At 47.5% G+C, this 27,839-nt stretch overlaps 1 protein-coding gene across 23 annotated transcripts in view; it reads left to right on the forward strand.

Annotated features, from left to right (window-relative positions):
• The window catches only part of CACNA1B (calcium voltage-gated channel subunit alpha1 B), a 243,343-nt gene that overhangs the window by 184,084 nt on the left and 31,420 nt on the right, over positions 1-27,839 (forward strand). For 18 of the 23 annotated variants that reach the window (XR_004031497.1, XR_004031498.1, XR_004031496.1 and 15 more), the window contains 5 exons: positions 4,852-4,857; positions 8,582-8,698; positions 9,094-9,159; positions 10,922-11,013; positions 13,218-13,362. Coding sequence is in view for 19 of the 23 variants with exons in the window: in XM_030818353.1 (XP_030674213.1) it covers positions 4,852-4,857; positions 8,582-8,698; positions 9,094-9,159; positions 10,922-11,013; positions 13,218-13,362 (426 nt within the window). In the remaining 4 variants the exon portion in view is untranslated. The remainder of the gene's footprint in view (positions 1-4,851; positions 4,858-8,581; positions 8,699-9,093; positions 9,160-10,921; positions 11,014-13,217; positions 13,363-27,839) is intronic. The other 5 variants (XM_030818347.1, XM_030818346.1, XM_030818350.1 and 2 more) reach the window with 1 other exon arrangement.

Genomic DNA, 27,839 nt, shown 5'->3' on the forward strand with positions numbered 1-27,839 from the left:
CCCTCCTCCCAAAACGCTCTGAGAAACTGGTTGGCTCGTGGGCACTTGGATCTTACATGGTAGGTTCTTTCTAGCATGTCTACCTCTCTGAGCCTTTTGGTCCTGTGCTCAGCATCTGCCAAGGCAGTTCTGGCACCCTCACCTCATTTAATGTGGGCCATGAGGTTTTGCAAGCTCCTGGGAGTCATCCCAGCAGCCTGTTAGCACCTGCTTCAGGTGCCCTCGCCAGGGTATTGGATCCTGAGTCACGGGAGAAAGCTCCCCTACATTAAAAATAGTTTTTTATCCTGCCTGTCTTCCAGCCATCCTCATCCAGTCCCTCCCACCTTGCTCCTGCCACACATACCCGTTATATCACACAGCCCTTCACGGAGCAGCCTTTTTTTCTCACTCAGCAGGACCACCGCTTCCCAAGTCAGGCTGTATGAAAACCCGAGTTGTGGGTCTAGTGCCCGGCATGGGAAGTGAGGTGGAACTTGGGGAGGGTGAGTACCGTCGTGGAGAGCATCCACCTCAGCTGAGACTCCTGCAGGCATTCAGGCAAGACAAAGTGAGGCCCTCCAGCAGGGAGGGGACGCTCCTGCAGGCCCAGGCAGTCCCGGGGCATCTGAGAGCTCTGTGTTGGGGGCATGCCCACACTAGTATTCCCGCTCTGCGTGGCAGGGCCTGCCCTTCCTCTCCGGGTGCTGACGTTGGAGCACGAGAGACTTGTGGAGCCCTCTCTAGAGCCCTGGTCCTCCCTCGAGTCCCAGGCTGGTCAGCACATTCCGAGACACAGACCACATTTGGGTTATGCTTGGAGTTGCTAATTGACAACTTGTAACGTTTTTTTCCCCAGAGTAATTGGTGGCACTTAGCCATGGTTCACCAGCTCTATCATCCTTACAGTGCCCATTCCTGACAGCCTGTGGATGCTAATGATATCTTGCGGTATCGTTATTGGACCCCTTTCAACCCTTTACAGATTTGCCCAAGATGAAGGTTTCAGCAGTTTTAATGCTACAGCACACCAGGAGTTACCGTCACCTCACTTACCACCAACAGAGGAGAATCTGTCCAGTGAGCCACTCCCCAAGGTCTCCATCCTTAGAGTCGGCTTCCAAGGAACCACCCCTGGTGTCACCTGTCTTTGGATCAGAACCTGTGATCCAAATGTGATTTACTGGAAGTGTTTCCAGGAATAGTTGGTGAGGATGGGGACAGTTGGATAAGGAAGAGATCCAGTTTCAAGCAATTCCATGTAATTTGGGCTCCTTCCTGCAGGGGATCTCTGAGGGTAGTGTGGATGCCACATCAGAGTTGTCCCAATGAGGGGCAAGAGAGTGCAGCATGGACTCCACCTGCAAAGCAGGTTCTGGCAGCCTGTGGGAATCCCTGCATCAAGAGACCCAAGTGGGCCGGGCACGCTGGCTCACGCGTGTACTCCCAGAACTTTGGAAGGCTGAGGTGGGAGCATCGCTTGAGCCCAAGAGTTCGAGGCTGCAGTGAGTTATGATTCTACCACTGCACTCCAGTCTGGGCAACAGAGCAAAACTCTAAAAAAATGAGAGAGAGAGAGAGAGAGGCGGGGAGGCAGGAGGAGAGAGACAGAGGGGGAAGGAGAGAGACAAGTGCTGCTGTGAGGTGTGAAAGTGCGTTGGGAGCCAGTGTGGACAGAAGCAGAGCGATCGCAGGGCCTGTGTGGCTGAAACACTAACAGCACCTTCTCCACTTTTAAGGAAAGGAACTTCTGAATAAGTCATGGGTAAAAGATGAAATGATGGAAATTAGAAAATATAAATAACAGAAAAACAATGAAAATACTGTATATTAAAGCTCATGAGATAACAGCTGAAGCAGTACTCAGAAAGAAATTTACAGCCTTAATGTTTATATTAGAAAAAGAAAACAGTGTAAAAATTAATGAGTTTAGCATCTAACTTTAAAAGTTAGAAAAAGAACAACCAAATAAGCTCAATCAAGTAGAAGAAAAGTGTAAGAACAGAAATTAAGAAAGTGGAAAACAAAGACTAGAGAGAATCAATAAAGTCTAAACTTGGTTCTTTGAAGACTTAAAAATTGACACACCTCTGGCAAGATTAATCAAAGAAAAATAAGAAGGTAAAACACACGATGTAAGGCAGGGGAGAGGGGTCATGACGGTAGGTACAGGAGAGAGTAACGTGAATAACGTGAAGGAGAATATTGTGAACAGTTCATGCCAGTACGTTTGAAAACCTAGGTAAGTGAACACATTACTAGAAAAATATAAATGACTGAATCTGACAAAAGAAGAGAGAAAAACCCTAAATTGTTCTTTATTAAAGCACTAAAGAAGTTGAGTCAATAAACATCTTCCAATAAAGAAAACACCAGATTCTAGTGGTCTTATACATTAGGTTTCTACTTAAAATATAAGGAAAGATCATTCCACTCTTAAACAGATTCTTCTAGAGAACAGAAAAAGAGTGAACATTCTCTAACTAACTAGACTAGTATAATGTTGACATTAAAATTTTTTTTAAAAGAAGAGAAGGCTGGGTGCAGTGGCTCAGGCCTATAATCCTAGCACTTTGGGAGGCTGAGGTGGGCAGATCACCTGAGGTCAGAAGTTCGAGACAAGCGTGGTTAACATTGTGAAGCCCCGTCTACTAAAAATACGAAAGTTAGCCAGGCATGATGGCGCACGCCTGTAATTCTAGCTACTCAGGAGGCTGAGGCACAAGAATCGCTTTAACTCAGGAGATGGAGGTCACAGGGAGCCGAGATGGCACCACTGCACTCCAGCCTGGGCGACAGAGTAAGAATCTTTCAAAACATAAATAACCAGAACTCTGGCACTGCTGGTGGGCGTGCCAGCTGGCACAGCCTCTGGGAGGACTCAGCAGCACCTCGAAAGTTGGACATGTGCATACAACCCAGCAACTGTACTCCTAGGCAGGTGTCCCAGAGGGCGTCTGCACAGATGACCCCCAGAGGCATTTTCACACAAGTGTTCCTGGCACCAGCGTTCTGCCGGCCAAACAGAGGCATCTGAGTGCCCATCGGTAGTAGAATGTGCCAGTTGTTAGGGTCTCTGCTAACGTAGTGAAAATACGCAAATGATGTGAAATTGAAACACAGCTTTGTGGGGGTTTCTGTGTATGCACCCCCTTCCGGTGACGTCAGCACAGTGTGGATGCTTCTCAGAAACAGTTTGCGGTCAGAGCACAGGTGTGCGCAAGTCAAAGGAGCCCGCAGGCGGCCTGATCCCACAGCAAAGGCCAGGGACGGGCACGCATAGAATATGCGTTTTCAGAGTTTATGGTAAAGCTGAAAAGACAAGCCATGATTAACAAGAAGGGAAAGTAGTTGCTGCATCCGCAGAGCAGGAAGGGGACCCAAGACGGCTTCGGAAGTGATGGTGATGTTCTTTCCTAAAGCTGGGTGATGAATATATATAGATACTTGGTTTTACTTTTCTTTAAAATATTTATGCATAATCTTTTATGTGATATGCTTTATGATTTAAAAAAGTTAATGATCTGAGTAATCCAGGCAAAAAAGCTGAAATCTGCCATTTAATCAGAAAAATCAGAAAGGTTTAGTCCCCCTAGCACTGGTGTTGTGTTTCCCCGTGGCTGCCTCCTCCCTATGCGTCTTGCCCAGAAGCAGTTAGTCCCAGTGTGCTTTCCGAGAGGCACAGGTGGGCTGTATTGCTGATTCCTAAGGGCCTCCTCCTTGGAAACAGAAATCTTTATTCATCAAATACAGTGATGGAAACATTGAGCTCCCAACTGTAAGGACACAGCTTGGTGGGAAGGGGTGGTTTCTGCGTGTGTGCGCCTCCTTTCCAAGAGGGGCGGGGACTGCTGACTGCTGAGAGGGCACAAAGCAGAGGGTGTCTGGCTGACATCAGAGATGTGCAGAGAGCCCCAGTGCCCAGCTGGGTTCTAGGGAAACCTCCCCAAGCCCCAAAGAGGGCCTGGTGTAGGGCAGAGGCCTTGATACAAGACAGATGCCTGCTGCAATGCAGGCAGCCAGACCAACCCACACTCTCTCCCTCAGCTGCAAGACAGTCAAGGCCGGGGCTGTTTCTGGTCCTGTCAGACCCTGGTTCAAGCAAGCCCTCCTTGGCAGCCCCTGCCAACCCTGGCCACCCAGCAGGTGGAGGGCCTGAGAGCTGCCGGTTGGAAAGCTCAGCTGTCCCCTGGCCACCCTGCTTCTAGAGCCCAGGTCATCTCCTGTTCTGCCTGGAGGAGAAAAGATGAAGGGAAAGCCATCGTGTGGACTGGTGGTGCTTTGTTTTGTTTGTGTGTCTGTTTTTCATTTGGAGCCACTTCATATGTTTACTTTGTGAATGCACTTTTTTTTCTTAGGCAAAAATATGAGTGTCAGTTCCCATCCCCAACTTAAAAATCAAAATAGAGTTTTAGCAAGGGCACCCAGAGAGAGGGCTCCAAGCAAGCATGAAACTGACATTGATTTCTTTGCCTGGAAATAAAAAAAATAAATAAGTGTCTGTGAGTCAGCTTTGGATTTGCATTACAAACAAGAATGCAAATAAATGCCACCTTGTCTGCATAACCTACAGACTTCAAAAATATGTTTTGATCTGATAAATTTTAAGAAAAATAATGCAGTTTACCAAAATCCTAATTTTCTAGTTAAGTAATCAGAGTTTGAGTTTTTGCTTGTGTTGATGACTCATTTTCTCTTTTGTTTTCTGTTTTTGTTCTTGATTTACCTTAACCTACCTGCTGACTCACGCCATCCAACCAACATACAATGCGAAAACCCATGTCTCCGTCTGTATGTTGCGCACCTGCCGCTCAAACCTCCCCAATTTGTAAATAATACGCAAATATCCATCCATGAAAACATCACATGTAGGAAACGGTTGGTTTCACGACTCTGAACAGTTCTTGCAAGTCCTTCCTTTGCTTGCTCTGCTCCTCTCCTGCCCTCTGGTTCCTGGGACTCCAGCCCACTGCCCTCTAGGCGTGTGGTTGGATGCGGCTGCACCCACTCACCTCTGGCCTCCTGGACTTGCTCCCTTGGCTCTGGGCATCCAGCAGGGCTTCTGAGGGCCCTCCTGGCAGTGGTTTGATTCTGGGAACTGGCCGTGGGCGGGGCTTCCCTGAGACCTGCCCAAGGAGAGGGAGGTGGGGTTTCTGGAGTGGGTAAGTATCCAGGGCAGTTTTTCCTGTTGGGACTGGCTCAGATTTGGGGAGGCTTTGCAGGACATGAGTTTGTCCGTGATCCCTGCGAGTCCATGGTTCCTGTTTCACAGCCATCTCCCACCTGCTGTGTCCCCATCAAGCCAATCAAGAAGGCCCCGCTTTGCCCAGGTGGCCTCTGCAGAGTCCCCTGTAGCTTCCGTCCTTCCTGGAGTGACTGTGCCTTGGAGTGGGTGGGGTCAGTCCTGGGGTTCAGGGCTCAGGGGCAGGGCTTAGAGTTTTTGTCTTCATGACTCAGGAGGTTTCTTGTAGGGCTGAGTAGAAGAAGGGGGCTCTGCCCCTAGAGGCAGTAGAGCCCAGGCTCCCCGATTCGCATGTCACTGAATTGTGTGTGTGCCTCGGTCAGCAAGCTCATGTGGAGCGCAGGTCCAGCTGGAGCTTCCTGCTGGGTCTTCAGGAATTTTAGAGCAAAGATATTTGGTAACTGACCCAACTTTAGCTGTGACTGCGGAAATTAATATAAAGTAGAAGACGTCTGAGAGTCATGTAAAAGTGAATGTTTGTGATACAGCGATTCACAATTGGAGCGGAAGAGCTTGCGTTTTGAGAAAATACCATTTGATGCTGCAGAAACACCCAGGCGATGTCATCTGCAAGCATCTAGCTCGTGCCAGTCAGGCCTCTGCTCAGCGTCACCTCCTCAGAGAGCCCTTCTCCACATTGTCTGTCCCCTGTCCTCTTTCTCCACCACATGTCCACACCTGACATGTTACTCACGCACATGCACGTCTCTTTCCTGTCTTCAATCATCAGTCTCATTAGAATGAAAGGGAGCCACACAGCAGTTTTTCTGCACCTGCTGGGCCTTGTCCTCTGGCGTGGTATCTGGCCCACATCGGGGCCCACAGATCGGGGTGGGGTGCCCAGCTGACACTCGGGACAAGCCCTCACTTCCCTGTGACTCTGGCCAGAGGCCATGGTGGTCTTGGATACAGGGGATGCTGGTCTTGGTCCAGAGTCAGTGGGTCACTGTCGTGGCACGGTGTCCTGCAGTGCTAAGAGCAATTTTAAATCCCTTTTTTCAAGTAAGCCTCACCTTCTGGACTGGGTGTCCCTGTGTTTCTACTTTGTGGATGAGAAAGCTGAGGATTGAAGGGTTAGGGACCATTGTCCCATCAAGGTGAGTCAGCCACCACGTTGAGGGCACAATGGTGTGCCTTTGGGTGCCACAGGCCTTTTCCCACTCAGGTAGAAGTAAGGAAGGGCCTGGCCTTGAAGTAGGTGTGGCTGCAACAGAAGCCATGGACTCTGTGAGGTTGGGGCAGGCTGTGTCCGCCTCCGAGGGGCTGGCGGAGGCCAGAGGTGATGGTGCAGGTGCACGGCGTGGTGCTGCATGTGCTTCTGTCCCTTGCTCTCCTGCATGCAGCTGGCATGGTGCCCGGCCTGCCACGCTGTGCTCGAACATCTGTGGCTGCCGTCACCGTCTGTCTTCACAGCTCTCCAGGGTGCCCGTCTCCTGCCCCCAGCCTCTCCTGAGTACCCACGGGAGCCCCGAGAGAAGCCAGGAGGAAGGGGGGAATGTGGGTCTCCACAAAAACAGAAAGTGATGGTGGCTGAGGTTGGCATTCATGCATTAAGTAATTTGGACAAACTGTTACTCTCCACTCACCTCTCACCTGCCCTGTTGTCTTCCAGTCCTTCCTTCTTACGTGGCAGCCTTTATTTTCCCCAGTGTCTTCAGGAAATCTTGCCTGTGCTGCTGCCTGACTGTGCTTTGAGCCAGTGGGTGCTGTGTTGCCCCAGTCCCTGCCCCTCCAGACCCCCTGAGCACAAGGTTTCAGAGTGGGAGCCTCCAGCCCCCAGCTCTGCTTCATCATCTTACATAAGGGTCTCCTGACATGGGACTGCGGCCCTCCACCCCTGCACCCATGTTTCTAAGATGGCTGGCTTCTCTGTGGGTCCTCGTGGCCCAGAGTTCTTGGCCATCTTGTCTACCACGGAGATTTTCATTCCCTGGCACAAGCAGGTTACAGAGCTACAGGTACACTTGTGATGCCCTCTGGGGTCACACCCTGAGGTCTACTGCTGCCGCCTTGCTGATTTGGATCATAGCCTGTCCTTGTGCCCACTGGCCATGGACATCATTCAAAACCAGTCCTGCTCCCACAGTTCCAGCATCCCGCCTGAGAGCCAGTCCCTCGAGTTGACTCCTCAGCCACCCTGCCCCTGCCAGTGGAAGTGGCAGACCCAGGCAGAGGTGTCCTCTGAGTACAGGTTGGGCCACTGTCCCTGGAAGGAAGAGCGAGGCCCACCCCTCCACTGACACCTCATTCCCACCTAACGGTAGCCCTGGAGAGTCGGGATGCTCTGCCAGGCCCTCACCGCCTCTGCGCCTGCACATGCTCCTGCTGCTGCTGTCTCATTCGACATCTGTGTTCTCTTTATCTGATGACTGAATCTGACAACATGAATGTGTCTCTGAGCCTGAGCTGCTTGCATATTTTAAAATGCTGCAGTGGCAGGAAGCTGCTCTCAGGCTGTGTGTGGGCACCTGACCTCTAGGTAGACAGAGGGCAGAAAGCCTCCTGGGTCCACAAGCACCCCCATCTGTGCACGGACACCTCCCCAGAGCCTGCTTCCCTGAAAGGGATGTGCCAGTACAGTAATTCAAGTGCCCTGGGGCCACGTGGAGGCTTTACTCCCAGGTAATCTGTGGAGTCCCGGGTTTATCCATTTATCCTTGTGCTTGATTTTGAGCCCCTTGGATGAGGGAGCTACACTAGACAGCCTGGGTTCTCTAGAGCAGAGGCCTGTTTGACCGTGAATTGCAGAGGTGGCTTCCATGGTGTGAGCAGCCGAACACCTGTACCTTCCATGACTTGTCTGCACACACCTGGAGCAGCCTCAGAGGAAGTGTTTGCCCCTCTGCCAGGCCCCAGCGAGGGTCCCAGGCAAGCAAGGGCTTTGCTGACTGAGCCAGGAAGGAAAGGGCATGGCCGTGAAGCCTGGGCGGGGGTCCCTTCAGGGGTGCTGGGTGGAGAAGCAGTCATGCCCAGCACGTGGTCACCTTGACCGTGTCCTGCGAGAGGTGGTCACTGCTGGAGGCCCAGCCACAGGTGATCTCCCAGCTCACCTGGCAGCAGAGAGATGCCTGGGAGAACTTTTCTCTCTGTTGCTCACGTTTGGGGGTGGGGAGAGGCCTTAGAGCCAAGGAGGTTTTCTCTGATTTGCTGCATGAGAAGTGATTTGCAAGGACAAGCTTTACTTCTGGAAGATTTTCTGGTGGCCAATTGCTGCTTAGACTGTGAAGCAGAGACCTTTTATTTTAATCTTTTTAACCACTTTGGGGCCACAGGGATGTGGGAAGAGGTTGTAGGGTGGCAGCAGCTTGCCTGCGCTTTCAGGGCTTCTGAAGGTCAGAGAACAATTCCTCTTCTCTGCAGAACAATTTCATCAACCTCAGCTTCCTCCGCCTCTTCCGAGCTGCGCGGCTGATCAAGCTGCTCCGCCAGGGCTACACCATCCGCATCCTGCTGTGGACCTTTGTCCAGTCCTTCAAGGTGGGCCAGGCGGGGCGCCTCCGTGCTTTCTGTCCCCTTCCTCTGTCTTGCTTCCCCCGCCCCCAACGCAGTGGCCCCTCCTTTGGGAGGCTGGGAGAGGGTATGGCATGCAGGTTTTGTGGTTGTATGCCTTGTCCTGTTGTCATTTATAAAGACATTTTAAGTTATCCGTAGGTTCCCTTGGTCCTGCTCACAAGAACCCTGAGGTGGGTTTCATGACTCCAAGTTAAAGATAAAGAAACTGAGGCATCATTTGGTGGAGGGGCTTGGTGGCCAGTGGATGGAGCTGGAGTAGGCTGAGGTCTGTGTGACCTCAAAGGCCCAGCCACCGTAGCAGGAGGCCTGGGCGTGGTGGCTGGGAGGTGCCCGTAGCTGACCGGCCCCTGTCTCCGCAGGCCCTGCCCTACGTGTGTCTGCTCATTGCCATGCTGTTCTTCATCTACGCCATCATCGGCATGCAGGTGGGTGCTCCCCTTCGGGACAGAGCGCGGTCCCGGCCTCCCATCCCCTGGAGCAGAGGGGCACTGATCATGATTGTCAAATCATCGTCATAATCAGTTGACCCTTAGTGAACATTCTCTGTGAGCCAGATCCTGCTTTGAGCACTTGCTGAACTTACGTAATCCTCTTTTCTTACCTTTTTTTTTTCTTTTTGGAGACAGAGTCTGGCTTTGTCACCCAGGCTGGAGTGCAATGGTGTGATCTTGGCTCACTGCAACCTCTGCCTCCCAGGTTCAAGCGATTCTCCTGCCTCAGCCTCCCAAGTAGCTGGGATTATAGGTGCGTGCCACCATGCCCGGCTAATTTTTGTATTTTTAGTAGAGACAGGGTTTCACCATGTTGGCCAGGCTGGTATTGAACTCCTGACCTCAAGTGATCCACCTGCCTTGGCCTCCCAAAGTGCTGGGATTACAGGTGTGAGCCACCGCGCCCGGCCTAAACTTACGTAACCCTCAGAAAGACTGTTTTACGGAGGAGGACACGGAGGTGCCACAAGATTGGGCTGCTTGCCCAGGGCCATCCTGGTGTGGGGCAGCTCTGGCCCTTGGCCCATTGCCGCCTCTCCAGGTGGATGCACCGTGGTGTTCTTGAGGGCTGCATGGGCTTCCACCCAGTGATGGTAGGGTGTTGGGGCACAGGTCAGAATGGGTGCTGGCTGTGTGGTGGCGGCGCGTTTGAGCACAGCTGCGTTTGCCAAGTGGCCTGCACAGCAGCGGGCGGTTATCCTGTTAGTCTGGCAGCCGCGCTGAAGGACAGGCCTGACCCGTGGCAGGGGTTACATGCTACTGGGGAAAACCGCCTGAGAATGTGAGCAGAAGCACATCAGATCCTTGCACTGGGCAAACTTGGCTTGCATAATTTAGATTTTCTTTATTTTGCCAGAGAACACTTTGTCAGCTATTTGGGAAAAAGCATTTAAAAAACATAAAGCAGTGTCCCAGTTATAAATCTTCGACATCTGACCAGTTTTCCAACAGTAGGGATGGAAGAGGGACCCGAGTGTTAATTTGTTATCGAAGGTGCCAGTGTTTCAAAGGTTCGCTGAGAACTGATTTCGAAACTCTATTTCAGGGATTGAAGAGTTCTCTTGCTTTAAAATTTGCAGAGATCTGATGCTATTTAAATAAATAAATAAATAAATCTTTTTTTCCTGCTTTGGTCTGTGGATGTACAAGAGCACATACGTTACCGATCTTTGTGGATGTGTCATAGTTCATAAATTTGCAGCCAGATTCCAGATTTTGGGCTGAGTACAATTACTGACCCATTTGCATTTCTTACTGTGGAAAAGTCAGTTAAAATGGATAAAAAGCCAGTTGTGCTATTGCATATGTTTTAAAAAGACATTTTCCCATGATCTATCAGACCTGTTACCAACATAATGCCTGCTTTGGAGTCGCTGCTGATCCCACTTGAAATCACTTCCTGTGTTACGTGTGGCAGAGGCCTCACAAACTTAGCTCGGGCCGTTCTTGTGAGTGTTTCAGACTTGCATCTGTGGACAGGTTCAGAGCTGGAGCCGGCACATTGTGTAGCTACGGAGAGGGCGTCTATACTGGGAACGCACACTGGCCTCCCCTGGGTGGGAGTTCTCTGGTGTAGGGCAGCCGCCCATCTCATATGAGGTCCTCGTATGGCTCGCACACCCTCTCTGGCTCGGTCCACCTGCCGCGGCTCCTGCAGACCCAGCAGTGTCCGTGCCATTGCTCTTCTCCATTGCAGGTGTTTGGGAATATTGCCCTGGATGATGACACCAGCATCAACCGCCACAACAACTTCCGGACGTTTTTGCAAGCTCTGATGCTGCTGTTCAGGTGTGTTGTTCGGTCAGCCCAGGCCAATGTCCGCTCTTCCATCAGGGACCGCTTTACTCAGGATGAAGAAGGCTGGGTGTCAACCATGGAGACCACCCACTTCTAATTCCCCGACCCCACTGGCTTCCCCTCAGCAGGCCTTTCTGGTTCTTCACCTCTCTCTGCTCCTGTTTTCCAAAGGCTCTTGATATCTGCCCCAATCTCACAACAGGCTGAAGGGAAGCCCTGAGGGAGGTCATCCTGGGAGCCCTGGGCCAGGCCGGCCTCTGCTGCCTTGTCTGTGCTCCCTGGCGACAGCTTGGGGGCCTCCGGTGAGGCTCCAGGCAGAGGTCTGGGAGGACAGAGGTGCCTAGCAGGGGCTCTCTTGAAGTGCGGGCCTCCAGCTTTCCACCTGCGCCCTTGTTGATTACAGGGATTGGTGGGATCGAGGGCAGTAGGGCAACAGGGGGAACTGACCAGCAGAGTTTGTAGCTACTCAGTGGCCCAAGGAACCCAACTGACCAGAACTGCTGGTCTGAACACACCTTTATTTTCCACCATCTCTCATGAGAGCTGCCGTTCCCTGGGCTCCTGGATCCAGCCAAGCCAAGTAACAGGCAGAACCTGGAGGGGCCAAGAGGCCATGGCACAAGCTTCGGGGCCTTCCGAGGCCTCCTGGTGGAGATGTGCCAGGAGAGGGCTCAGCATCAGCTGATGGGCCATCCTGGTTTGAGAGTGAACTTGGGAGCAGAGGGGAGGTGGGTGAACATGTTTTCCTGCCTCCTGAGTCTCCCACAGTTTATCACTCACGAGCCTAGGACAGAAGGAAGGAGCTCTTTTAGGGATTTACCGTTTCAGTTCATGTATGCAAATGCACTGGGCTGCTGCATGGCCAGCCCTGGGGGATGTTCAACACAGCCCACCCTGCCTGCAGATGCGCGCTGGATGAGCTCAGACCCAGACATGCTTTGCTGAGCTGCCTGGAGAGACCTCTTGGACTCTTGTTTCTTTGCATAAGATAAGCAAGCACCCTTAGGCTGACACTGTCCCCATAGGATGTTGTTTTCTGGGCTTTAGCTGCTGCGTTAATTTTATTTCATCGTTTATTACTATTCTGCCTCATGCCGCAAAAGATTTAAGGCAAACCTATGAAGTCAGCCTTAGTTTTGAGGCCTTTGGTCTCACAGCTTTCTGTTTCTCCCTGAACTTCGTGTTCCCTGGGAACACCCTTACCAATCAGGCCCGGCACAGGTTGAAGCAGCGGCCCTGCAGGAACTCCCCTGCCTCCGGCTGTCATCAGTGAGGAGTGGGCCCAGCTTATGCCCGGGGCTGGGCACACAGACACACGGAGGTGGGGACCCAGGCCTTGGACCCACTTGTACCCTGCAAGCCCCTGGTGCTGGCTGTGTCCAGGTACAGACTCCCTGCAGGAGCATCCAGGGTGGCTGCTCAGGGCAGGGTGCTCTTGAGGTGTTCAAGGACCAGCAGAGGCCTGGGTGCTTGGAGTGGACTGAGCTGGAACCGAGATGGGGGTGAAGTCAGGGAAAGAGTGGGCCGCAGGTCCCACAGTGCTATGGGCAGCCATGTGGATTTTGGCATTTCTGATGAGCGAGGCAAGTCATTGGAGGGTTTTGAGAGGAGAAAGAATGTGATCTGACCTGTGCTTAGTGGACCTGCTTCCTGCTGTGTAGGGCGGAGTGAGAAGATCAGCTCAGAAGCTTCCATAGCACAGGGCAGGTCCTGGTCGCTTGGCCTAGGACAGTGAGGAGTGGTGAGAGCCTGGCTGTGTTTTGAAGGCAGATGATCTGATGAACAGGATATGGAGAGAGAGAGGAGGCAAAGATGACGCCAACATTTTTGGTTGGAGCAGCTGGAAGGAGAGTCACCATTTCTGGAAATGAAGAAGACCAAGATGGCGTGTGTCTGGGAGGAGGTCAGGAGTACAACTGGGGCCTGTGGTGTCCACAAAGAAGTGCCCGCCCTGGCGCTGGCCCCTGGTGCTGTAGATGATTTTTAGTAAGCAGTGGTTTCCCAATTAATGATCAGTTTGGAAATCTAGTGCCAGAAGTTTCCTTTGAAGAAACAGCATCTGTGACCCAGGCCTTGCACACGTGTGAGCTGTCTGTGGGAAGGAGCCCAAAGGAGTGGGCACGCTTGGCAGCCCCACAGGGCTTGGGCTCCCTCGAGGGCCTCTGTGAGCCTCACAGCTCTGCCCTTCTTCTCAGGAGCGCCACGGGGGAGGCCTGGCACGAGATCATGCTGTCCTGCCTCAGCAACCAGGCCTGTGATGAGCAGGCCAATGCCACCGAGTGTGGAAGCGACTTTGCCTACTTCTACTTCGTCTCCTTCATCTTCCTGTGCTCCTTTCTGGTGAGTCCTGGGCACTGTGCCCCTCCCAGTGCCACGTCTTGTCTCGATGCAGCTCAGGCTTCCCCCACATCTGCTGCTGATCCCTGACTCTGATCCAGGCCATGTCACAAGCTGACGGCCCTTGTTTCCCCAGAGGTGGCAACTTCGTTAGCCCGAGAAAGGGCCGACATGGTAAGGGGCTCCTGTGGGCCATTCCTTGACATCCGTGGAAAAGGGTTACATTTCCAGGGGCAACTGTTCCTTAAGTTCCAGCTTCTAGAAGGTCATCCACTGTGGTGATGGGATGTGAGGGGACAGCATCCCAGCCAGTGTGCGGGGAAAGCAGCCGGACTGGGTGGGGAGGTCGGCAGGGCAGGCCCCAGAGGTGCGGATTTTATTCCACATCCATGGAAGCCTCTGAGGGCCTCATGAGATCTGCTTGACGTTTTACAGCTTGGCTCTGGCTTCTGTGTAAGTAGTGAGGACGTGGCTGCAGGGCAAGTGAGGAGATGACTGGGGGCAACAGTGGCCTGGAGAAAGGAGAGGCAAGGGAGTGAGGTGGGATTGGGCTGCATTTTAAAAGTAGAGCTGGCATGATTGATGATGAGAGATGGGCATGCGAAGAGGAAAAAGCAGGCTGCATCCTGGGGTTTTCTGGGGCCACAGGGCAAGCAGTTCTTCTGAGATGGGAGTACTGGGGAGCTGAGATTAGGTTAGGGTTGGAGGCAACAGAGATGCCCAGTGACCTCTGGGCTGGATGGAAACGAGTTGTCGTTAGTGTTCGGTGTGTTCGTGGGGCTGCATGCTATTCGCTGGATCCCTGTTAATGCGAAGCTTAGTGCAGTGACCTGCATCCAAAGCAGTGCCTGAGTGCCTGTTAGAGATACAGATTCCCGGGCCACTCCCGAGACTGCATCAGGGTGTCTTGGAGATGGATCCAGGAATCTGAGTTTTAACAAGCTCTCAAGGTGACTCTGTGTGTGTTGAACTTTGGTGAGCACTGACATAGGGGAAGAACAGTGTTCAGAAGAAGGCTGAAGACTCTGCCCCAAGGGCATTGAGGAGGCAGAAGGGAGCACTAGATCCAGAAACTGAGGAGGAGCAGTGCGGGAGGCAGGTGGAGAACCAGGAGTGGGCAGAGAGAGGAAGTAACCAGCCATGCACCATATTGACGGAAGGTGATGCAAGATGATGACCAAGAATTGTTCATTGGGCCGGGCGCGGTGGCTCACACCTGTAATCCCAGCACTTTGGGAAGCCCAGGCGGGTGGGTCACCTAAGGTCAGGAGCTCAAGACCAGCCTGGCCAACATGGTGAAACCCCATCTCTACTAAAAATACAAAAATTAGCCAGACGTGGTGGCAGGTACCTGTAATCCCAGCCACCTGGGGAGCTGACGCAAGAGAATCGCTTGAACCTGGGAGGTGGAGGCTGCAGTGAGCCGAGATCGCGCCATTGTACTCCAGCCTGGGCAACAGAGCCAGACCTCATCTCAAAAAAAAAAAAAAAAAAAGAGGGAGGCTGAGGCAGGAGACTCGCTAGAACCCAGGAGGTAGAGGTTGCAGTGAGCCAAATTGCGCCACTGTACTCCAGCCTGGGCAACAGAGCAAGACTCTGTCTCAAAAAAAAAAAAAAATTGTTTATCGGACATGGAAAGGCAGAGGCTGTTGGCACATTGTTCCTCCGTCAGCATAGTGGGAGTGAAGGCCTTGTTGCCGCAAGTTTGAGAGCTGGTAAGAGGAGAGGAGCACAGCCGGGACAGAGATGCTCTTGACAGTGAGCAGCACTGAGGAAACACCTTGAGCCTGTGGCCCTGACTCTAAGGAGGAACAGCTGGCATGGGCTGTGCTTTTCTCTAGCCACATTCACTCCTCAGTACAAGGGTGGAAAAGTGGATCATCCAGATTCGGGATATCCCAGACAAGTGCAAGGAGGGAGAGAAGGGTGTGTAAGAGTGTGGTTATTGTGTTGGACGTGGGATCAAAGCTGGGGACAGAGGAGGGTGAGGGGCAATGCCACTGGATTGGAGGCTCTCATGAGAACACGTTTTAGGATACAGGTATTTGAAAAAGGGAGCCGGAAAAGTAGGCGATGTGAGCAGAGTGGGACGTGTGAGGTGGACACTCGGGAGGCAGTGAGTGATGCCATCGGTAAACATCATTGCCGTCATTACATTATCATTGCAACATCATTACATTAACATTAGCATGATCACTGGTGATAAGCATGTTTAGCATGATTTGTGGAACAAGGAGATGAGCTGATGGGTTAGAAGGTTCAGGAATGGAGAGGGCAGGCAGTGGTCGTCCCCTCTCTGTGGATCTTAAAAGCAACAAGAGTGATAACAAGAATAGAAGTGGAGACACAAACAGCAAGCCAGGTGCTAAGTTTTTCATGAAGGAAGGGGAAACTTAATAAATGACGTGAGCCCCAGAGAACAGGTTTTTAAAGAAGAGACCAGAGGGGACATCCATCCTCTTAGATGTTTGAGCCAGAGCAAGAGCAAGTGGAGAGCACTCAGGGGAGATGGAGATATAAGGACTTGTGCTGATGGCAGACTGGGAGCTTTGCAGGGTGCAGTAGGAGGTTGAGGTGGTTGGGAATGATGTGCACTTGAGACAGGTGAGCTTACACTTAGATAGAGAAATATAGAAGAACTTACAAAACTGTCTTTCATTACTTGCTAGAAACCAAGGGAAGGATTTCCATGTTTGAGTCATCTCCTGATCCCTCCGAAGACCCCTTGTGGGCAGCAGGGAGGGTGGGCTTTTTGGAGAATCACTTTCCCGAGGCTTTGGTCTCTATACTGTTCAAAGACATCTGGTGCTATAAGAACCAACACACCTGTGGGCACAAAGCCAGACCTACTAGCCTGACCTTACCATGCACCTGGCTGCAGAGATGGGGTTCCACAGAAAGCCACATTCATGATACCACACCACTTACCGGGCCAGCACTCACTAGACATGTCCAGGATGAGTCGAGGAATCTTTGGGTTTAGCTGTCACTCCTGTGCAGAGAAGAGGGTATTTCGTGGCCACTGTCCTTTGTTCTTGTCCCCATGGACCTCAGTCATGGTTCTTGGCTAACCCTGGTGTCTCCTTACTGGAACTGTAATCCTAATCCTTCTGGTACTTCCCTCACAGATTGGACATGCTGGGCAACTCATGCTTTGAAACACTTGGATGTGTTTTGGTCTGATAGAGAAGTGACATGGAAAAAATGAGACTGTGAATTTGGGATGGGTGGCAGGACTTGGTTAGGTTGGGATTTGGTTCCATTAATTGGAATAGAGGGTGCTGACGGAAGAATAGGGAATGAGGTTGTTCATGACAGCCTGCTGATAATCACTGAATCAGGCACTATGCAGAGTCTTATGAATACATTTAAGTATTTTAGTCTCTGTGACAGTCCTGAGATTGGTATTATTATTATTATTACAATGAAGAAATGGAGGTTTAGAGATGTTAAATATCTTAGCCCGAGTTTAGAACCTAAGCTTTTGAAATGGACAAATTCCTAGGAAGACACAAATTATCATAACTGACTGAATTAAGTAGAAAATCTGAATAGACCTGTAACAAGTAAGAAGATTGAATCAGTAATTGAAAACTTCCCAATAAAGAGAAGCCCAAGACCATATAATGGCAAAGGGACACTCTTTGCTGGGAAAACGGGACATCCACATACAAAATAATGGAGTTGGACTCCTGCCTTATACCAAATACAAAAATTAACATAACATTAAATAACTAAATGTAAGAGCTGTAACTATAAAGCTCTTAGAAGAAAACATAGTGGATAAATCTTTATGACGTTTTACTTAGTAACAGAGTCTTAGATTTGACACCAGAATCACAATAAAAGAAAAAATAAATTTGTCTACTCAAAATTAAAAACTTTTGTGTATCAAAGGACACTATCAACAGAATGAAAAGGCAACTCAAGGAATTGGAGAAAATATTTGCAAATTACATTTCTGATAAAGGGTTAATATCAGAACTGTTGAAAGAAAATCTTTAGCCAAATTAAATTTAACAGAGTTTAATTGAGCAAAGAATGATTTGCAAGTTGTGCAGCCTCCTGAGTCTGAGTAGGCTCAGAGACTCCAACACAGCCATGTGGCAGAAGAGGATTTATGGACAGAAAAAGGAATATGATGTACAGAAAATGGAAGTGAGGTACAGAAACAGTTGACTGGTTACAGCTTAGCATTTGCCTTATTTGAACACAGAACAGTTAGCTCCCTTTGTTTGGCCAAAACTTGATGATTGGCATGATAATAGGTTACAAAGTCTGTTTACACTTCCATTTAGGTTATAGTTCACTAGGTACAGAGAAACCTTTAGGCTGAACTTAAAATATATAAGGAGGCAGCTTTAGGCTAAACTTGATTTAACAAAATGTATAAAGAACTTCTACAACTCAACAGCAAAAATAAAACAACCCAATTAAGAAATGAGAGGTAACATCAGCACGATGGCTGACCTTCCCCCTAGTGCTTGTCCTTCTCAAAAAGACAACAATGAACAAAAAATTACATTTTAATGAAAATAACTGAGGGAGAGTCTCGGAGTACATCAGAGGTATAACAGAGACACTGGTGAGCACAGAAACTTGGGATGGCCACTTAGAGAATGGAAGGAAACACCAAGCAAACACCACCACCCCATCCCGCAACTGGGATCAGCTGAGACCTAGGAGAGCTTTTCCCTTTGGTGAGGAGGTAAGCAAGAGGATCCCAGCAGCCCCCATCACCACCTCGGACACCTACAGACCCTACCACTTGGGTCCCCTGCAGTCCTCAAGGCACTAAGCTCAGCTGAGGGAGCTGCCTGGAGTCCACACACCTGTGCTCCCGCCAGAGACAAAGCCAACACTGCTCAGCCCCTGTGGCCCATGTGGCTACTGTGCTCCACTACCTAGGAATTGGAACTAGAGCGGGAGTGTGACTTGCTCCTGGAGTAGCCGCAGCTTCCCTTTATCCCTGAGGCAAAACTGCCATCAAACTAACTGAGACCGGTGGCTGACATCCCCAAGCTGAGCTGCAAGCAGCTGTTACACCCTTCCCTAAGGGGCCAAGTGGAGGTGGAGCTGCTTTATCTGCCCTTCCCCTCCATGCCCATAGGCCAGAGCTGAAGTGGTACCCTGCCTCCTGGGAAAACAGTACCTTGGCCACTCAGAGCGGTCACACCTCCCCAGTGTCTAAGTTGAAGCAGTTCCCTGCATCCCAGGAAATGGTGCATTGGCCACCCAGAGCAGTCACATCCCCCAAGCCTGAGCTGAAGTGGCACATTGCCCCCGCCCCCCACCCCTGGGAATCAGTGCCCTGGCTGAACTGAGGGCTGTGCATCCCAGGGCTGAACTGACACGGTACCCTGCCATCCCAGATAAATAGAGCATTGGCTCAGCTGAGACACCCAGCCCCATAGGCCAAACAGCTCTAGTGCCCTGCTTCCCTGGAGCTAGACTTGCCCCCTAGAGTCGGAGCTGCTGAGACAGACCTGGGGAGTGGAGTTCCCTGCATCCTCAGGGCTCAAATGACAGCTGTGCTCTGCCATTCTAGGGTACTTGCTGCTGCTACACCTGGTCTCACAGAACCTGGGATACTGCTAAGCCCTACCATCCCATGGTCTAGAGTAACCACTACATGGTGCCTTTTCCCCTGGGACCCAAGATGCCACTAACCCCTATTGGTTCTGCGTCCTGAATTGCAGCTGTATCCAACTTCTCAGGCCCAAAACTCCAGAGCACCCCTTCTTCCTGAATTGGACCAGTGCTATGCCCTGCCCCCACCCCGCCCAGGAGTAGAATCACAGCTGTAATCTCGCCCCCTGGGCCTGAGCTGCTAGGGAATGGCTAAGAGTCAGATCCTGGCACTGTGGGCAATGTACACCCAACTCTGCCCCAGGGAGCAAACCTGTACCCCCAACACCCAGGTGCCACAATAAGTTCATGAGATTCTAAGTATAGGACCCCAGCTCCACAGCCACTCTGAGCACCTGCACCTGGAGCCCAGTGGTGCTGCAGCTGATTGCAGGCCATTAGACCTGATACCAAGAGGTGTCCCCTCAGCTAAGTCTTCCCATTGTGGGGAAAACAAAAATAACAGGACCCCAAAAGTCCTTGACACTGAGGACATTTACAGCCTACACTGCCACTTCTGCTGCCACAAACTTCTACACCCTGGACAACTGAAGTGCCCACAGTTACTGCTAATGTCGAATGCAGCTAAAGAAGTTGTAGGGAGACTATACCACTGCACCTGGAAACAGAGTAACTATGCCCTTCCCAGCTGGCACACTAAAACCCAACTGTACTGTACAAAGTTTGGAAGAGGTGATTTGTTCTACCAGATGTACAGACATCAAGAGACACAAGACACTTGAAAAAGCAAGGAAATCGCCAGGCGTGGTGGCTCATGCCTGTAATCCCAGCACTTTGGGAGGCTGAGGCGGGCGGATCATGAGGTCAGGAGATCGAGACCATCCTGGCTAACACGGTGAAACCCCATCTCTACTAAAAATACAGAAAAATTAGCCAGGCACGGTGGCGGGCGCCTGTAGTCCCAGCTACTCGGGAGGCTGAGGCAGGAGGATGGTGTGAACCGGGGAGGCAGAGCTTGCAGTGAGCCGAGATCACGCCACTGCACTCCAGCCTGGGTGGCAGAGCGAGACTCCATCTCAAAGAAAAAAAAAGCAAGGAAATCTGACATCACCCAAGGAACATAACTCTTTAGTAGTAGACCCTAGTAAAAACTAAATTTAAAAACTGCCAGAAAAGGGATTCAAAATAATGTTCTTAAAGAAGTGCAACAAGATGCAAGAAAATACAGATAGAGAATGCAATGAAATCAGAAATGCAATTGACAATATGAATGAAAAATTCAACAAAGAGATAGGAATCATAAAAAAAGAACCAGGCAGAAATCCTGCAGCTGACAAATTCAATGAATGAAATTAAAAATAAAAACCAACAATAGAGAGCTTCAACAGTGAATCTGATCAAGCAGAAGAAAAAAGAAATCTCTGAACTTGAAGATAGGTCATTTGAAATTAATCAGTCAGAGGGAAAGAAAAGAAATAATTAAAAAGAGTGAAGAAAAGCCTTCAAGAATTATGGAGCACAATTAAGCAAAAAAATATTTTATGGGTGTTTAGAAGGAAAAGAGAAGAGAAAAGGTATAGAAAATCTATTTAATAAAGTAATAGCTGGAAAATTCCCGAGTCTGGGGAGTGATGTGGACATCCAAATCCAAGAAGCTCAACAGTCCTCCAATAGATTCAACCAAAAAGGTTCTCCCCAGGACATGTTATGGTCAAATTGTCAAAAGTCAAAGAGAAGAGAAAATTCTGAAAACAGCAAGAGAAAAGCATCAAGTCACATATAACAGAATCCCCCATTAGACTGAAAGCAGATTTCTCTGCAGAAATTTTATAAACCAGGAGAGAATGGAATGGAATGATATATTCAAAGTGGTGAAAGGAAAACAAAAAACAAACTGTCAGTCAAGAATACTATACCCAGCAAAGCTATCCTTCAGAAATGAGGGAGAAATAAAGTCTTTCCCAGACAAGCAAGAAGTGAGGGAATTCATCACCACTAGACCAGCCTTACAAGAAATACACAAGGGAGTCCTACATCTGGAAGCAAAGACATGATAATTACTCTCGTGAAAACACACAAAAATATAAAACTTGCTGGTAGAGTGAGTTTCACAAAAGAGAGAAAATAATCAAACCTTATTATTACAGAAAACCACTAAACTGTAATGATAAATAATGAGAGGAAGAAAAGAAGAAAGGATATACAAAACAACCAGAAAACAATTAACAAAATGACAGAAATAAGTCCTACCTATAAATGATAACCTTGCATGTAAATGGATTAAATTCCCCCACTTAAAGTTTATAAACTGGCTGAATAGATTTTTTAAATGACCCAACTATATACTGCCTACAAGAAGCTCACATCAGCTATAAAGACACATATAGAGTGAAAGTAAAGGGATGAAAAACATATTCCACATAAACAGAAACCAAATTGAGCAGGAGTGCTATACTTACATCAGACAAAGCAGACTTTAAGTCAAAAACGCTGAAAAGAAGCCCAGTGTGGTGGTGCATACTTGTAGTCCCAGCGACTTGGGAGGCTGAGGTGGAAAGATTGCTTGAGTCCAGGAGTTCAAGGTGGTAGTGTGCTGTGATTACACTTGTGAGTAGCCACTACACTCCAGCCTGGGCAACATACCAAGACCCCATCTCTTTAAGAAAAAAAATTTTAGGGCAAGGAATATCATTATATAATGATAAAGGAATCAACTCAGCAAGAAAATACAACAATTGTCAATATATATGGACTCGACAGTAGAGCACCCAGACAATATTATTATATAAAAACAAATATTATTAGATCCAAAAAGAGAGATAGATTCCAGCACAGTGTCATTTGCGGATTTCCTCACCCCATGCTCAGCATTGAACAGATCATCTAGACAGAAAAGCAACAACAAAAACCCATGTTGGCTTTAAACTGCCTTTTAGTCGAAATGGACCTAACAGACATTTCCAGAACTTTTCATCCAACCGTTGCATGGTACACATTAGCTTCATCATCACGTGGAAGATTATCTAGGAGAGATCAGATGTTAGGCCACAAAACAAGTCTCCACAAATGTAAAATAACTGAAATCATATCAAGTATTTTTTCTAACAAAAATAAAACTAGAAATCAATAACAAGGGGAGCTTTTGAAATTGTACAAATTCATGAAAATTAACATTCTTCTGAATGACAGATGGGCCAAGGAAGAAATTAAGAAGGCAGTTTTACAATTTGGCCTGGCACAGTGGCTCACGCCTGTAATCCCAGCACTTTGGGAGGCTGAGGCGGGTGGATCGTTTGAGGTCAGGAGTTCGAGATCAGCCTGGCTATCATGGTAAAACCCTGTCTCTACTTAAAACATAAAAATTAGCAGGCGTGGTGGTGGGTGCCTGTAATCCCAGGTACTCAGGAGGCTGAGGCAGGAGAATCACTTGAACCTGGGAGGCAGAGTTTGCAGTGAGCCAAGATTGCACCACTGCACTCCAGTCTGGGTGACAGAGTGAGACTCTGTCTCAAAAAAAAAAAAAAAAAAAAAGAAAAGCAAAAAAGAAGGCTGGGTGCAGTGGCTGACGCCTATAGTCCCAGCACTTTGGGAGGCCGAGGTGGGTGGATCACGAGGTCAAGAGATCGAGACCATCCTGGCCAACATGGTGAAACCCCATCTCTACTAAAAATACAAAAATTAGCCGAGTGTGGTAGCACGTGCCTGTAGTCCCAGCTACTTGGGAGGCTGAGGCAGGAGAATCGCTTGAACCCGGGAGGTGGAGGTTGCAGTGAGCCGAGATCGTACCACTGCACTCCAGCCTGGTGACAGGGTGGGACTCTATCTCAAAAAAAAAAAAAAAAGACAAAAGGAAAAAGAGAAGAAAAAAATTATTGAAACAATAAAAATAGAAACACGTCATGATAACTTGAACTAGCAGGCAGGGTAGGTGGAGAAGAAACATAGCATGCCAAAACTTATGGGATACAGTAAAAGCAGAGTATGAAACAGGGATTTTATAGCAATAAAAGCCTACATCAGCAACACACAAAGATTTCAAATAAATGACTTAATGATGCATCTCAAGGAACCAGGCCGAAAATTAGTAGAGGAACAAAAATAGTAAAGATCAGAGCAAGAGCAAAAAGAAACAATATTGAGATGAAAACATTACAAAAGATCAATGAAATGAAAATGTAGCCAGGTGCGGTGGCTCAGACCTGTAATCCCAGCACTTTGGGAGGCCGTGGCAAGTGGATCACTTGAGGTTAGGAGTTCGAGACCAGCCTGGCCAACATGGTGAAACCCCATCTCTACTAAAAGTACAAAAATTAGCCAGGTGTGTTGGCGGGCCTCTGTAAGCCCATCTACTTGGGAGGCTGAGGCAGGAGAATTGCTTGAACCCAGGAGGCGGAAGTTGCAGTGAGCCGACATTATGCCACTGCACTCCAGCCTGGGTGACAAAGCCAGACTCTGTCTCAAAAAAAAAAAAAATTGTTTTTTTGAAAAGGTAATTGACAAACCATTAGCTAGACTAAACAAGAAAATATGCAAATAAATAATTCAGAAGTATAAAAGGAGACAGTACAACTAATATCATAGAAATACGAAGGATCATTAGTGACTATTATGAACAACTATACACCAACACATTAGAAAACCTAGCGGAAATGGATAAATTCCTGGATGCATGGAACCCATCAAGATTGAACCAAGAAGAAAAGAAAACCTGAACAGACCAATTACTGTAATGAGATTGAATCTGTAATTTAAAAATCTCCCATTGGCTGGGCATGGTGGCTTACGTTTGTAATCCCAGCACTTTGTGAGGTCAAGGCAGGCAGATCGTGAGGTCAAGAGATCAAGACCATCCTGGCCAACATGGTGAAACCCCGTCTCTACTAAAATACAAAACAAAATTAGCCAGGCGTGGTGGTGCACGCCTGTGGTCCCAAGTACTCAGGAGGCTGAGGCAGGGGAATTTCTTGAACCTGGGAGGCAGAGGTTGTAGTGACCAGAGATCATGTCATTGTACTCCAGCCTGGGCAACAAGAGCGAAACTCCGTCTCAAAAAAAAAAAAAAAAAAAAAAAAATCCCATCAAAGAAAAGTCCAGGGTGTTTCACTAGAGAGTTCTGCCAAACATTTAAAGAACTACCTGTTCTTCTCAACCTCTTCTAGAAAATTGAAGAAGAGGGAATTTTTCTAAACTCATTCTACAAGACTAGCATTACCCTAATATAAAAACCAGACAAGGACACAGCAGAAACAGAAACAAAAACAAAAAACACTAGAAAGAAAAAGGAAACTATAGGCCAATATTCCTGATGATCATAGATGCAAAAATTCTCAAGAAAAATAGTATTTTGTAGTAATTAGTAGTAACTGAATCCAGCAGCACATTTTAATTCACTGTGATCAAATGGGATTTATTCCTGGGATGTAAGGATGGTTCAATATAAGTAAACCAGTAATCAACATAATACATCACATCAACAGAATGAAGGACAAAAACAATATTATCATCTCAATAGACACAGAAAAAAACATTTGATAAAATTCAACATCCCTTCATAATGAAAACTCAACAAGTTAGGTTGGAAGATACCTCAACACAATAAAGGCTGTATATGACAAACCCACAGCCAGTATCATACTGAATGGGGAAAAGATCTACAACAAGAAAGGATACCCACTTTCACCATTTTTATTCAACATAGTACTGGAAGTTCTAGCCAGAGCGGTTATGTAAGAAAAAAAAAGTAAGCAGCATCCAAACTGGAAAGAAGGAAGTCAAATTGTTCCTGTTTGCAGACAACATGTCTTATATATAGAAAACCCTAAAAGCTCCACCAAAAAATTCTTAGAACTCATAAAGTAATTCAGTAAAATCAATGTACAAAAATCAGTAGTGTGTCTGTATACCAACAACAAACTAGCAGAAAAGAAATCAGTCTCATTTACAATAGTTACAAAAGAAATAACTAAGGAAGTGAAAGCTCTCTACAAAGAAAACTATAAAACATTGATGAAAGATACTGAAGAGGACACAAAAAATAGAAAGACATTCGATGCTCATGGATTGGAAGAATTAATATTGTGAAAAGGACCATACAGATTTAATGCAATCCCTATCAAAATACCAATGACATTCTTCATAGAAATATAAAAAACAATCCTAAAATTAATACAGAACCACAAAAGACCCTGGATAGCTTAAATAATCTTGAGCAACAAGAACAAAGCTGGAGGCATCACACTACCAAACTTCGAAACAGCATGGTACTGGCATAAAAACAGAAACATAGACCAATGGAACAGAATAGAGAACTCAGAAATAAGTCTTTGTATTTACAGCCAACTGATTTTTAACAAAAGCACCAAGAACATTTATTGGAGCAGGACAGTCTCTTCAATAAACGATGGTAGGGAAACTGGATATCCACATGCAGAAAAATGCAACTCAACCCCTATCTCTTGCTATATACAAAAGCCAACTCAAGATGGATTGAAGACTTAAACGTAAGACACAAAACCATGAATCTACTGGAAGAAAATACAGGGAAAACACTTCAGGACATTGGTCTGGGCAAAAATTGTATGGAGAAGACCTCAAGAGCACAGGCAACCAAAGCACAAATAGACAAATGGGATTGCATTTCAGTAAAAAGCTTCTGCACAGCCAATGAAATAATCAGCAGAGTGACAAGACAACTTGCAGAATCAGAGAAAATATTTGCAAACTGTTTATCTGACAAGCTATTAATATCCAGAATATACAAGGTGAAACTCAAACAACCCATCAGCCAAAAAAAAAAAAAAAAATCAGATTAACAAATGGGCAAGTGAACTAAATAGACATCTCTCAAAAGAAGACATACGAATGGCCAGCTGGTATATGAAAAAGTGCTCAACATCTCTAATCATCAGGGAAATGCAAATCAAAACCACAGTGAGATACCATCTCACCCCAGTTAGAATGGCTGTTATCAAAAACACACACAAAAAATAACAAATACTCATGAGGATGGAGAGAAAGGAGAACTCTTATACACCGTTGGTAGGAAGCCTCCTCAAAAAACTGAAAATAGAACCTACTGTGTGTGATCTAGCTATTCCACTACTCGGTATATATCCAAACGGAAGGAAATCAATTATGTCAGAGATATCTGGGCTCTCATGTTTATTGCCATACTATTCACAGTAGCCAAGATATGGAATCAACTTAAGTGTCCATCCACACATGAATGGATTTTTAAAATATTTTCTTTATACACAATGGAATACTATTTAGCCATAAAAAGAATGAAATTCTGCCGTTTGTGGCAACATGGATGAGCTTGGAGGTCATTATGTTAAGGCAAATAAGTCAGGCACAGAAAGATAAATATTGCATGTTCTCACTCATATGTGGAAGCTAAAAAAAAATTGCTCTCATAGAAGTGGAGAGTGGAATAGTGGTCACTAGAGGCAGGGAAGGTTAGGAGGACGGGATAGCCAAAGGTTGGTGAACAGATACAAAAGTACAGCTAGACAGGTGAAATAAGTTTGAGTCTTCTATATCACTATAGGGTGACTATAATTAACAACAGTTTGTTGAATATTTTCAAATATTTCAAGTATTTTCAAATAGGAGAGCAAATTTTGAATGCTCCCAACACAGAAATAAGTGTTTGAGGTGATGGGTATGCTAATTACTGTGATTTGATCATTACACATTTGTATACATGTATCAAAATATCATACTGTACCCCATAAATATGTACAATTATTGCATGTCAATTAAATAATGAAAGCAAAATAAAAATTTTTAAGAAAGAAATAGGCAAAGGGATTGAATTTAAAAAAAGGAACTGAATAAGTAAAAATAAGTAAATAGCTCCTATGGGGGGAACCAGCCCCCAGTATTTCAACGTAGGTTCTTTTCTATTTTTCCTAAGTGTCGACTGGTCTGAGAAATAAAGAGAAAGAGTACAAAAGAGAGAAATTTTACAGCTGGGCCTCCGGGGGTGACATCACCTATTGGTAGGTTCCGTGATGCCCCTTGAGCTGCAAAACCAGCAAGTTTTTATTAGAGATTTCAAAAGGCGAGAGGGGTACGAACAGGGAGTAAGTCATAAAGATCACATGCTTCAAAGGGCAATAAAAGATCACAAGGTCAGAGAGGCAGAGCAAGATCACAAGGCCAGGGCAAAATTAGAATTACTGATGAGGTTCCATGTCCCACTGTGCACGCATTGTCTTGATAAACATCTTAACAGGAAACCTGGTTTGAGAGCAGGCAATCGGTCTGACTAGAATTTGCCAGGCTGGAATGTCCTAATCCTAGCAAGCCTGAGGGCTCTGCAGGAGACCAGGGCATATTTCATCCCTTATCTTCAACCACATAAGGCACACACTCCCAGAGCGGCGGTCCATAGGCCTACCCCTGGGAATGCATTCCTTTCCCAGGGTTATTCCTTGCTGGGAAAAGAATTCAGCGATATTTCTCCTATTCGCTTTCTGCAAGAAGAGAAATATGGCTCTGTTCTGCCCGGCCCTGCAGGCAGTCAGACCTTACGGTTATCTCCCTTGTTCCCTGAAAATCGCTGTTATCCTGTTCTTTTTTAGGATGCCCAGATTTCATGTCATTCAAATACACGTTTTACTAACAATTTGTACAGATAACTAATCATCACAGGGTCCTGAGGCAACATACATCCTCAGCTTATGAAGATGACAGGATTAAGAGATTAAAGTAAAGACAGGCATAGGAAATTACAAGAGTATTGACTGGGGAAGTGATAAATGTCCATGACATCTTCACAATTTATGTTCAGAGATTGCAGTAAAGACAGGTGTAAGAAATTATAAAAGTATTAATTTGGGGAACTAATAAATGTCCATGAAATCTTCACAATTTATGTTCTTCTG

The sequence above is a fragment of the Nomascus leucogenys genome, chromosome 8, assembly GCF_006542625.1.
Source record: "Nomascus leucogenys isolate Asia chromosome 8, Asia_NLE_v1, whole genome shotgun sequence".
Classification (NCBI taxonomy): Eukaryota; Metazoa; Chordata; class Mammalia; order Primates; family Hylobatidae; genus Nomascus; species Nomascus leucogenys.